The sequence below is a fragment of the Mauremys reevesii genome, linkage group 7 (assembly GCF_016161935.1).
Source record: "Mauremys reevesii isolate NIE-2019 linkage group 7, ASM1616193v1, whole genome shotgun sequence".
In the NCBI taxonomy this organism is placed as follows: Eukaryota; Metazoa; Chordata; order Testudines; family Geoemydidae; genus Mauremys; species Mauremys reevesii.
Window position 1 is genome coordinate 78,459,302 of NC_052629.1, and position 12,660 is coordinate 78,471,961.

The window sequence follows — 12,660 nt, forward strand, 5'->3', positions numbered from 1 at the left end:
CAGATACCAGTTTCCATCTTGAGCTGGTCAAGTGGCAAACTGAACACAGTTGGCTCCTCCCTCCTGCTTCATTCTTCTATTGCATGGGCCAAATTCTGCTCCTCAGAGGTCAATGAATGGACCACAAGGGGGGTATCTAAGAGCTAAATTTGGCCTTAGGTCTTACTCTCATCTACCCCACATCTTTTCAATTCCTTCCTTATTTCTGTCTCCAGGCCCAGTCTTCACAATGGAGCTTTTGTCATGCCACAAAACACCTCCTCTGCACACACACCCATTCCACATCCCTCTTTGCAAACAGTACTCTGGCCACTTTCTCTTGCAAACAGCACACACTAGAACTCCTCAACACATTCGTGCTGTGCTATGAGAGACTTTAACAATGCTCAGAGAGTTCGACCTCTGTTCCTTAGAAATAGAGATGGCCAGTTCATTCCATCGAGATAATACAAACACCAAGTAGGTCTTCTCTAGTGCTTTTCATGCACAGATCTCAAAGTGCTCCCAAAGGAGGAGATCCTTATCCCCATTTTACAGATGGGGAGAGTTTGGCCACATCTGGCTGCTGGGCCACGAGTGACATGCATAAAAACACAGAGGGGCCAGGAACCTGCTGGAGACACAGGCTGGGCCAATATCTTTTTGACAGTGCAAGAGGTGGTTTCTCTGGGCTGGTTTCTCATGTTAGCCTGGGGTTACTCATGGAGTAAGGTACTCCTCAAAGTGAGGAATGGTCACAAAATCTGGGGGTTGGTCTCTCAGAGTTTTTTTCCCAAAGAATCCATTTAAACTGAAAGGAAAACAACCACTTCTTCCTTTTGTATTATTGTTATAATTTGAGAGCATTTCCAGGCAGAATCCTTCAGATTCCTGCTGCGCTTTATCACTGCCATAATTACAAAGTCAAATGCAATCATTAAAACAACATTTTCCCTGCACCAGCCTCAATTACTCCTTCCCCCAGAACCAACCCTGAATCGGAATTACTGTCAGGCAATAGAAAAATAGGCACACAACCTTGTGTGTGTGCGCGTGTCTGTCGTCATTTAACACAAGACCCCCTACTGCACCGAGCACGCCCCTCCAAATAGGGTCCCTGATGACCATGCAGATGACTCGTCTACTGAGATGGTGAAGATGTAAATTCTCTAGGGAGCTCTCCAAAGGAACTCAATACCAAAGTATTTAACCATTAGCTTGACCTTCACCTTCTGTCTTCTGACTGCTCTTATTACCTGCATGCACAGACAGAAGCAATGCGGGAAACGAGCTCAAAATTACTTCATTCACTTTCATTAGGGCTGGCAGGCAGCAGGGACAGAAGACGAGGAGCAGGGCAACTGTGTGTGAACTTGCAGAGATGAACAGAGTGTCATAGACACAGCTTGCTTTAAAAATCACAGCGCGAGTGAGGGAGTGGGCAGAGAGAGAGAGAAAGTTGGGAATGAAAAGCCAGCAGATGGGGAGAAGGGGAGAGAGAAAAACCACAAAGACTGAGATAAAACCAAGAAAGAAAGAATTGGAAGGGCCAAATTCTGCCTCAATGATTCCTACAGAACTCCAGTGGTTTCAGGAGTTGCATGCTATGGGTGGGCTAAATTCTACTCTGGGAAACAAAGTGCAAGACAGAGACATACCAAGACGAGCCCATTAAAAAGGATGCGACACCTGTGGGGAGAGTCAGAGCCTTACCCTGATGTTGTCCTGCCAGCGGTGGGCTTTCTGGAACTTCTCAGCCGCACCAGCGAGTCTCTGCAAATAAAACAAGAGAGAAGAAGTGACCTCAGAGAACATGTTTTGTAACAACCAGGACACAGCTGATTTGAGCTTATCCCACCACCCCAGGAGGGCATCGGCTCCTGTGGGGCCACCGACACCAGGAGTTGAGCTTGAGTCAATGATCCAGCTCTCTAGATGGGGGTGAGAACAGGCTCACCTACTCTGTGGATCAGACACAGCGGAGGATGCATTCCACGCACGCACACACACACACTTTCTCTCTCTCTCTCTGTGGGAGAGTGTTTTCAGAAGCCTTTGTGACTGGACAATGCATCAGCATCAGGACAGCGCAGCTATGTAAATCAAACTATTAAAGATCTGTGGAGATTTTATAGCACAGGCTCCCTCCTCAGAGCTTCAGGCTGCAAGGGGCTTCCATTGCCCCCCTAGTGCCCATCACTAACTCACGAGACAAGAAGAAGCAACCAAGGGGCTGCAAAAGCCCTTGCAATGAGATCTCTCCCCTCGTTTCCAGAGAATTCTTGAAGGGCGAGAGGGAAGAAGGCGGAACCCACCCACTAACCACAGTCCTTGTGTACACACACACACACACACACACACACACACACACACACACACACACTCACACTGTCTAACTAAAGCTTTGATATGAAACCAACTCCATTAAACAGGTGCAAAGGGCTGTCATTTCAGTTTAAAGCAGGTTTCTTGCAGTTTTGCCCTCATCAATTCCTTACTGACTTAGGCTGAGCTGAAATAAGCCACTCACAGTGAGATAAGTGTCTATATAGTGATCTGAACCAGTTTAACTAAATCCATACAGACACTGCTCGCTTCGCATGTCGATAAGGCCTGGTCTACACTAGAACTTTAATTCGAATTTAGCAGCGTTAATTCGAATTAACCGTGCACCCGTCCACACCAGGAAGCCATTTAATTCGACATAGAGGGCTCTTTAGTTCGAATTCTGCACTCCTCCCCGACGAGGGGAGTAGCGCTAAATTCGACATGGCTATGTCGAATTAGGCTATGTGTGGACGGAAATCGACCTTAGTAGCTCCGGGAGCTATCCCACAGTGCACCACTCTGTTGATGCTCTGGACAGCAGTCCGAGCTTGGATGCTCTGACCAGCCACACAGGAAATGCCCCAGGAGGGAGAACCTCTCTCAGTACCAGTGCTCACACAGCGAATGGGAGGACAGGTGGCATCAAGAGGACCAGCAGGCGACTCAAACGCTGCTTGGACTAATGAGGAGCAAACGGACACGCTCCGGCGCCTTGTGGATGTTCTGCAGGACCGCAGGCAGGAGGACAGAGCCCCCCTTCAGTGTATCTGCAACCGCCCTCCCCCGCCACAAAGTCCCATACCCCCCCTCACCCAAAATAACCAGAAGGAGGGGCGCCAGGGGCCATGAAAACTGTCACTGCACCCCTGCAGAGTGCTCAATTACCCGAAAGCTCTCATTCCCTAAATGTTGAGAAGTCCTTCCCTTCCTGGCTCACCCAAGCCCCAATCTCAGTTTCATCCCCTAACTGTGTAGTTGATTATTAAAAAGAGTTTGCTGTTAATTACTGTTTCCGTCATGTTTTTTTAAAGAAGACTTTGTGTGAAGGGGGGGGGGAAGGGGGTTGGTAATTGCATAGGACAGTCACCATTACCAGGGCACAGACACGGGGGCAGAATCAACAGCAGGTCTCACACACAGTGCAGTCAGTTAGGCACCCTTGTCGGTCTGGGAGGTGCTTTTCATGTTCTGTGGAGTGGGGGGGTTACATGACTTTGTGGCGGGGGAGGGCGGTTACAGATCATATGCAGCAGTCCTTGTCCTGGACCACAGAGCCACGCAGCAGGGGAATCTGTAACCATCCTCCCCCGCCACAAGGTCACATAGCCCCCGCACACAGAGTCCCGAAAAGGAGGGATGGCAGGCTCCGTTGAAACAACCAGTCCGGCACTGCAGACCGCTCTAGGAGCAGGAGCCTGTCATTCCTCGAGTGTAGAAGCGGTCTTTCCATCACTGCACACCCTACCCAGCACAGTCTGCGTCCCTGTTTCAAGCCTTTAACGCGAAGTCATTAATAAGAAAAACGTTGTTCATTAACAATGTTCCATTTACTTTATTTTTAAACGTGTATTGGAAAGGGGGAAACGTAGTGAACGGGGAATGTAACTGCAGAGGACAGTCAACAGTAACTGAAACAGGGGCAGGTTCAGCTTCTCTGTAAAGAAACTGAACAGTCACAGGTTACCCTGCTCGCTGAGGAACCTAGCTTTCAAAGCCTCCCGGATGCACAGCGCTTCCCGCTGGGCTCTTCTAATCGCACGGGTGTCTGGCTGAGCGTAATCAGCAGCCAGGCGATTTGCCTCAACCTCCCATCCCGCCATAAAGGTCTCCCCCTTGCTCTCACAGAGATTGTGGAGCACACAGCAAGCTGCAATAACAATGGGGATATTGGTTTTGCTGAGATCCGAGCGAGTCAGTAAGCTCCTCCATCTCCCCTTGAGACGTCCGAAAGCACGTTGAATGATGACAGTTACCCAAGACCACCCTCGACACATTTTTCCCCCCAGCATGCATTGTGGGGAAATCCCAGAATTCAAATGGGCAGCGGGGACTGCAGGAACTGTGGGATAGCTTCCCACAGTGCACCGCTTCCAATGTCGACGCTTGCCCCGTTAGTGGGGACTCACAAAGTCGAATTAGTGTCCTTAGTGTGGACACACAAATTCGACTTTGTAAGGTCGATTTCAAAAATTCGAATTAACTTAAATCGAACTAATCTGGTAGTGTAGACATACCCTATGCCTAGCTTTTCAGTCGTGACTTAGAACAGGAATTGAACTCAGGTCTCCAGAGCAGACAGAGAGGAGGCAGTTAGCCACAGCCAGCCCTAGCTGCTGCCACTCTGTGGACAGTCCATAGCCCCTGAGATGGCAAGGGAGTTACTATCTCTGTCCGGAGCTGATTCATCCTCTCACATCACAACAGATTATTTTTACACCTCAAGTGCAAAAGCCCAGGAGAGTCAGTTGGGCAGCACTGAGCTGGTCTGCAACACACTAGTCATTCCCATGGGCTGCAGAACGGGGAGAGGAATCAAGGAAGATATCTCGGCAGCTCTGCCTTTAATCACTGACTGCAGTAGGGAGGCTCCCATACCGAGGTGGCATTTAACGGCAGCCTAACGAGGTTTACTGAAAGGACAGGTTAAGCACAGACACAGGAGCCAGCTCCTTCCTTCAGAATGTACGAGATTTTAAAATATCTCCGTATCCAGAGCGAGAGGAGAGTCTCCAACACAAGTGAGTGCAGAGTCAACATCATCCCTGGAAAGGGAAGCAAGAGGCAGGGCCTGGTACGACCGGAGATGAGGGGGGACAAGGTGCGCTGTCTTCCCACTCAGCTATGTTACCCCATGCAACGTGGCTGGTCCGGCCCAGAATGTGAAAAGTGAGAGGAACAAGGGTTGTGCAAAAAGGGGGTGAGCAATTTCTTTGTTTACTGCAAGAAGACAGCATGCAGCTACTCCATTCACACTTTGGGTCGAACAGGCCCTACTTCACCAGGGGACATGGCTGAGGGATATTGCGTGGGACTATCTAAAGAACCATTAGGCCCAAATTTCCAAAGGAGTCTGGCAGCTCTAGTTTCCATCCTGAGACACCACGGGCCTGATTTTCAGAAGCGCTCACCAGCCATTGCTCCAGTGGCCACCCCGGGAGTTACTGGTGTTCAACACCTCTGACAGCCAGACCTTGTGCCTCAAGTGGGGCTCCCTACCAAGGCATGTGAATTCACTGGCCATCTGGGGCACGTGAGTAAAAACAGAATGTGCAGCACTGCTGATGGGGACTAGGCAGCAAACCCCAGCACCCCAGAGAGAGCAGGGGCATCAGGCAGCTCTTAGTCCTTCTGCTGAGCAGCCAGCATTGGCCACTATCAGAGACAGCAAAGCGGGTTAGATGGACCATTGGCCTGCTCCTCAGCAATCCTGACCCAGAGAGCCCCCATCCCACTCTGGGCCTCTGGGTTCAGGGCCCTGGGATGTTCCCTAGGTCCTTCCCTCTATTCATTTGTGTATCTCCTCTCATTTCTCTGAAGCTTTCCCATTCCCTGTCGCTTGCTCAGCTCCATACGGGGGTGTGGAAAGCGGGGTTCCTGAGGCAGCTGGCAGAGGACAACAGCCTCAGATGTCATGGGTCCATCGTGCAATCCACAGCATGGCAGGGCAGGAGCAGAAAAGGAAAGAAAGGAAAGAAAGCCAGGCAAATCGATTTGTATAATAAAGCACCAAGAAGTAGCTGTGGTCGGCTCTTTTAATTGAGCTGAAAGGCGCAAATGTCAAGAGCCTGGAGAAATCCAAGGGGGATCAATTCTGCATTACTAAGTAAATTAAAAACAGAAAGCAAAATAAATTGCACAACCTCTCCCCACAACCCAGTAGCCCAGTTCCAAGAGCTGTGTGCCAGCAGGGCAGGTACACAGAGTGGCCACTTTCCAGATGTGCGTGGTGAGTCCAGCCCAGACCTTGCAGGGCTACAGGTCAGATGACAAGGGAAAACACAACTGGCTTTGGAGAGAGAGAGAGAGAGAGAGAGAGAGAGAGTGTGCGCGTGTGTGTGTGTCACAGAGCCCATGCGGTTTCCAGCATGGGCCATATCTTACTCTGGCAGAATGGGGTGTGGACTTCAGGATCTGCCCCTATTTGCCCTTAACAGCACCAAGGGAATGGATCTGACTTCTTACCACCCTCATCTGTCAGTGTTAGAGTCACACAAGACTGGCTTCCCCAGATAGACACTTCCTCCGCTCACAGTGGTGATGTTTCCCAGGTGATGAGCACCCTAAGTCTGATCTCAGGTGCATTGTGCGTATTGCTGCAGCCTTGTAAAATCAGACACACCCCACTAGCTCACACGCAGCTGTTGGCTTTATGGGATTCTCAGGGAATATGTGCCATGCACGTCTGAGCTCGGCTCCAGGGACTAAGTGGCTAATCCGTAAGGAGGTTAATTAGCCATGAGGCTACCACAACAAACAATACAAGAGTTAGTGAAATACATCAAGGCAAAGACATTGCTCATTGCAGGCCCTACTACCTACATACAGTCCTTCTTTGTGTGTTTACTCAGGCAACTGTCTGATTGATTTGCCCTGATAACAGACAATGTCCATAATGCCTAGAATCTCAAACTCTGGTGGGTACAAGGACTGTACAGTCGTCCCTGGCATGGTTTAACAGTGCACAGCCTACACAGGGTTTAGGGCAGGGAGTGAAGAACAATACCGTACCCACCCACAAGGTGGAAAGTGCTGGGTGATCTTTAATGACGACAAGTGGTAAAGGCCCCAGGCTGTTTTGCTGCTGTTATTCACGTGTTTTACTGGAAAATTATAAACAGACTAACAATGCTCAAGGAATCCCATAATGAAGGAAAAGCAAACAATGTGACTTGAAGCCAACAGAACCTCTCACTGAAAACCAGGAAGCTATTGAAATAGCTAGTCTGAGGAGAGTGATAAAATCATTGCATTAATAATTCATTGTAGTAATAAGCAAAGGAAGCTGCATTTATGCTCAAAATGGCCAGCGCAATAGCACCAGTTTCCCATATGTCTGTCAGTGTCTCTTTACATGCCCCATCAGCAACTATTTCACTGAACATTTGATCATTATACTCACAGGGCCAACTGTGCCCTTAGATACACCCTGGCACCCACGCTGACTCATACGGGAGTTCTGAATCCAGATGGGAGATTTCGGCTTTGCTAATGGCTCTGTCTATTCTGCACATTCAGTTTAAAGACAAGGGAAAGGCACTTGTTCGCAAAGCCTTTGTAAGATGTTCCCAAGCTGCTACTAAGGGCGCAAGAGTCAAGATACTAAGTGACTTGTTTGGTAATTTTTTGACTTCTTGTGCAAAAGATCCAGAGAACTGTGACCCAAAATCATTTCCTAGGGGGCATTAACACAATAGGTGCAGATGTGACTCTGTTTGCTATTATACGGCCAGTTGTTTTCTTTTAATGTTGCCTTCCACAGCTTAATTGGGATCCAAATTGTTCCATGTAAAACCAAATAAGATGGCCAGGGGACTGCTGCTGATTACCAAGAGTGGGCCAACTGGCTAGGAGTCACTCCCAAGGAGCTCCTATTTTAGCCTCCTCCAGAAGGCAGGGAGAAGTTTAGCTATTTTCAAGAAAGGAGAGAATTTCCCACAGCTGGATCTGAGACACGTTTGAAATAAAAACAGAGGGCCAAATCCCAGTCCCATTTAAGTCAATAGGAGTTTTCCAATTGCCTGGAATAGGACCAGAGTTTCATCCATAAGTCATGCCACTGTTCCCGTTGGGTTTGGTGCCTAGGTGCTCAGTGGTGGGTGCCAATATAGGAACCTAGGGCGATAGAAGAGCGACGGGTGCCTTAGAAATGCTCAGATCAATACAGGCAGAGACATGATATTGCACCTGGCTAGGAGTTATGTGATGGGAGAACTGGTGGTGCTGCAGGAATCAGAGATAAGCACCTTGCGATGCTGTGGAAAGGAATTGGTGCCACCAAAATGTAAAGCCAGGGGAGATGCTTTAGCATGCAAGCAGGTGGGTGTTAATTGGGCCCTACCAGCCCCATCGCTGGTTTCTCTGCACCATCTCTACCTGTCGTGGCTTAGCAGCAATACAGATATATCCAGACAGCCGCACAAGAGAGAGAACAAACCTGAGAGGCAATGGGAGAAGCCAAGCAGATTAAGGAGATGTAACCCACCCGCTTTAAAAAAAACAAAAAAACAAAAAAACAAAAAACTCAGCCAGTGAGTTTCTGCCACGCATCAGGTCCCGATTCACCAATATAACAGGCCATAAATGTCACATTGCCAGTGCAAACCCACACTGATCATGATAATGCACTGATGTGATAATTTTTATACCCTCCATTAGGAATTCCTCTGACTCTCCTGTAAATTGATGTGTAACGCAGAACAATTCAGCCACAGTTAATGGCCGTGGAGCACAAAGTGTGAGAAAGAACGGTTAGCGTTCAGTATCCGGAGACACTGAATAGACTGGAAGATCTGGTAAAATGTGCCAACCTTATCCCTGCAAGCAAACAAAGAGGCGAGGAAGAGAAGGAAAATTCTCTTGCTCATCCCATTCTTCCTCCTCTCCGTCCATTTCTCCCGATGGGTGAGGCTACATCTTTCCAGCCACAGATGGGGCGTGGGAGGTACACAGCACTGGTGGTAGTCGCGGGAGGCATTCTGCCAGCAGTGTACTGAAGCCTCGTGAGCACCATGCTTGGAAAGGGTACAGGTGCCCTTTCCCAAAGCTGGCCTCCAAGCACTAGTGGATATGGAACAGGCATGGTCCTAACCATGCCCTTGGATTTATGGAGACAGAGCCACAATGCATGCCAGCAACAGCTTGCCCGCCTGTGTGCGGTCAGGGACTACACGCACGGACACCCTGTATGAAGACAGGCACTGGCTGCCTCCACATGAGCCAGTAAGGTAGGTAAGGGTCTCCTTGTGCCCTCCCCCACTTTGCATAATTATAGCCATGATCTGGCCCTATGTATCTGTGTAAGCCTGTAGGATAACAGGAACACAGCTAGTCTGTTAGCTAGCAGGATGGCTGACGTGACAGTGAGATACTAGACAACAGGGACCCAAGGGCAGCAGGTGGAGCGGAACATCATGGCCTGGCAGCAGCACACAGGCTAGGGCAGTCTTCTCCAGACTTTAAAAAGCTGTCCTTCCCACCCCTTTCCCAGCATTAGGATGAAAGCAATTATGCCTCCCCTACACCCCACCACATGTCAGGACTTGCCCATTCCATGCCCACCCCAGCTGGGCCTTTTTGTCCCCAGGGGGCATGTCTCACACACGGGGGAATGCTGGGCTGGCTAGTGAAACTCAGCACTGATAATGTACACAGGAAGTCACAGGAAACACAGGAATTCCCTGGATCAGACCGAGACCCATCCAGCCTCACACAGTGGCTGATTTCCGCTTCAGAGGACGAAACAAGACCCCTGCAGTAGGCAGGTGTGGGATAACCTGCCCCCACAGAGCTCCTGTCCTAACCCCTACCAGTGACTGTAGGGTGACCAGACAGCAAGTGTGAAAAATTGGGACGGGGGTTGGGGGTAATAGGAGCCCATATAAAAAAAAAGCCCGAAATATTGGGACTGTCCCTATAAAATTGGGACATCTGGTCACCCTAAGTGACAGCCCCTTTTATAGCCTTTGAAAACACTCCTCTTTCAGCATTAACTACCCTAACTCTGGCTATTTCTGTTATCCCTCTCCTTGCACTGCTGGCACAGAGTTCCTGGAATTAATTCCTGAAGCTGGAAGTTTTGCCCTTGACTTCAGTGGGGCGAGGATTTCACCCATTGTTTCAAACCCCAGTTAAGGTGACTGGAGCGGACTGACCACAGGGCACTGGTCTGGGTCTCTGGACACCTGGGTTCTATTCTTGGCTCTGCCACTGGCTGGTGGGTGACCTTGGGCAAACCACTGCCTCTGGTCTGTGCCTCAGTTTTCCCATACATAAAATGTGAATAATGATACTCAGTGGCGGATTAACAAATTTGGCGCCCCTAGGCCCTCATAAAATTGCCCCCCCCCAACTCACCTCTGCTCCCCTGCAAGTAAGCCTGGAAGGGAGGGGGGAGAAGGGGGAGTTGTGGCGTGCTTGGGGGATGGCGGAGGTGGAGTGGAGGTGAGCTGGGGCAGGGAGCGGTTCCCTGTCTCCCCCCCAAGGCTCTCTCCCCACGCCCGCCGGCCCCAGCTCACCTTTGCTCCGCCTCCTCCGATCGCACCGCTACTTGCTTCTCCCTCCCTCCCTCCCAGCGCTTTTGCACAGTGAGCCTGGGAGGGAGGGAGGAGAAGGGGAGTTGTGGCGCGCTCGAGGGATGGCAGCGGTGGAGCAGAGGTGAGCTGGGGTGGGGAATGGTTCCCGGCCCCCCCGGGTTACTCCCCATGCCCCTGGGCCCCAGCTCACCTCTGCTCTGCCTCCTCCAAGTGTGCCGCTACTCGCTTCTCCCTCCCTCCCAGTGCTTTCGCGCAGCAAGCCTGAGAGGGAGTTGAGAGGAGGGAAGCGCAGCGCGCCTGGGGGAGGAAGCGGGCTGGGGATTTGGGGAAGGGGTGGAGTTGGGGAGGGGTCGCAAGAAAATTTGCCGCCCCTGCCAATTTGCTGCCCTAGGCCTTGTTGGCCTAGGCGATAATATGCCGCTGATGATACTGCCCTCCTTTGTAAAATGCTTTGAGATCTAGAGTAGAGAAGAGCAAGGAATTGTTAACAGCATTTCAATGCCTAGGCATTTAAAAGCAAGGCAACAAACAGCTAACATCATCATAAATCTTACACTATTCACATCAGAAACTAACTTTATTCTTGTCAAATATAAAGGAATGCATATTTCATCACAATACAACCCTCTCAGCTATAGACTTGTAGCCTGTTTCTCTTGTATTGTTTCATTTTTATCTTGTTTTCGGGATCCAAACATTTTCTTTCAAGGGATACTATTAAAGGGGAAAGATCAGTTAATAGAGTTATCAACTGACAGTTGAATTTTGTGGGATAATGGGGGAACAGAATTCTATACAGTAGCTATTTTAATAGGAAAGGTGTGTAATATCTAATTCTGTATGAGGACTTGCATGTGAGGCTGATAAATGTGCATCATTAACATGTGTGTATATCCAATCGTAGGACTGGGGCCATAGTTTCTGTGTTTCATTTTCCAGAAGGTTTTGTGCTGTGTTTTTATGCTGAGATTGCTGATGTAAGAAGAGCTGCTGATGAAAGAAAAGTATTTATTCTGAATCACAGTTAAAGCTGCAGTGCTGAAATATGCCTCTCTCTAGATTTGGTAAGAATACTGGGTTTGTTTATAATTGTGGCCAGCGTAAGATTATAGATATCCCTAACTATTTAATGTCTTGTTTTAAGTACCCAGGTTCTGCAAACAATGCAATAGACAAATACTACAGCTGGTTGAATATCTTCCAACAGAAATTATCAATTTGACAACATTTTGTTTAAAAAAAATCAATACAAAGCATTTCGATAAAAGAACCCATTCAATTATTTTGTTTCAAAATTACTTTTTGTTTCAAAATATATTTCGTATTATATTACCATGAAGGTTTAATAACAATTTTCAAATAATAAATAAAAAATAGTTGACAAATCTGACCTTAATTTCGTTGTGTCTCACTTCCCCATCTGTAAAATGGGGATAATATTACAGGAATGTTGTGAAGATTGATTGATTGATTAATTAATGTTTGTGAGACTCTCAGATACAATATTGATGAGTGCCACAGAAAAACCCTCAAGGAAATTAACAATTCTATCTCCAGAGCAAGGTTTGAATAGCATGCAGTAAAATAGGGCCTAGGACCACACACTGAATTATGAGAAAACAAAATATTACATAGCTGGTCATTAACTAAGCAACATCCATCCTGTGCACCAAATGAAGCAGGGGTCCTGTGAAAAAAAACAGTATGTGATCATGTAATTACAGACTGTATCATAATGTATATGCACAAGAAGGCTGGAATTCAGGTTGCACAGGCACCTTCATTCTGGAATTTCCTGATATTTGAGTACTTGACTTTGCAACTTTAATAATGTTCTTTTAACATAGCTTTTGTGTAAAATACATACATATACAAAAAAAGTCTGATTCTTGGAAAACGTGAGGCCTGATTTTCAGAGATACTGCACCCACAACTCCTCCTGGCAGCTGGGGGGGTGCCCGCAGGACCACTGAAACCCAGCCATTGGGTCTGACATGTTGTCTGCTAATCAAATCCATCTTGGCTATGCAATACTGCCTCCGACATATAGGCAATCAATCCTGGTTGGGTAAAGGTGATGGGAAATTATTTAGACGTTAAA

General features: G+C 48.3%; 1 protein-coding gene across 5 annotated transcripts in view; it reads right to left on the reverse strand.

Moving 5' to 3' along the window:
* Positions 1-12,660, reverse strand: part of CACNA2D2 (calcium voltage-gated channel auxiliary subunit alpha2delta 2) — a 643,579-nt gene that overhangs the window by 274,539 nt on the left and 356,380 nt on the right. For all 5 annotated transcript variants that reach the window (XM_039547175.1, XM_039547174.1, XM_039547177.1 and 2 more), the window contains one exon: positions 1,693-1,752. In XM_039547175.1, coding sequence (XP_039403109.1) covers positions 1,693-1,752 — 60 coding nt within the window. The remainder of the gene's footprint in view (positions 1-1,692; positions 1,753-12,660) is intronic.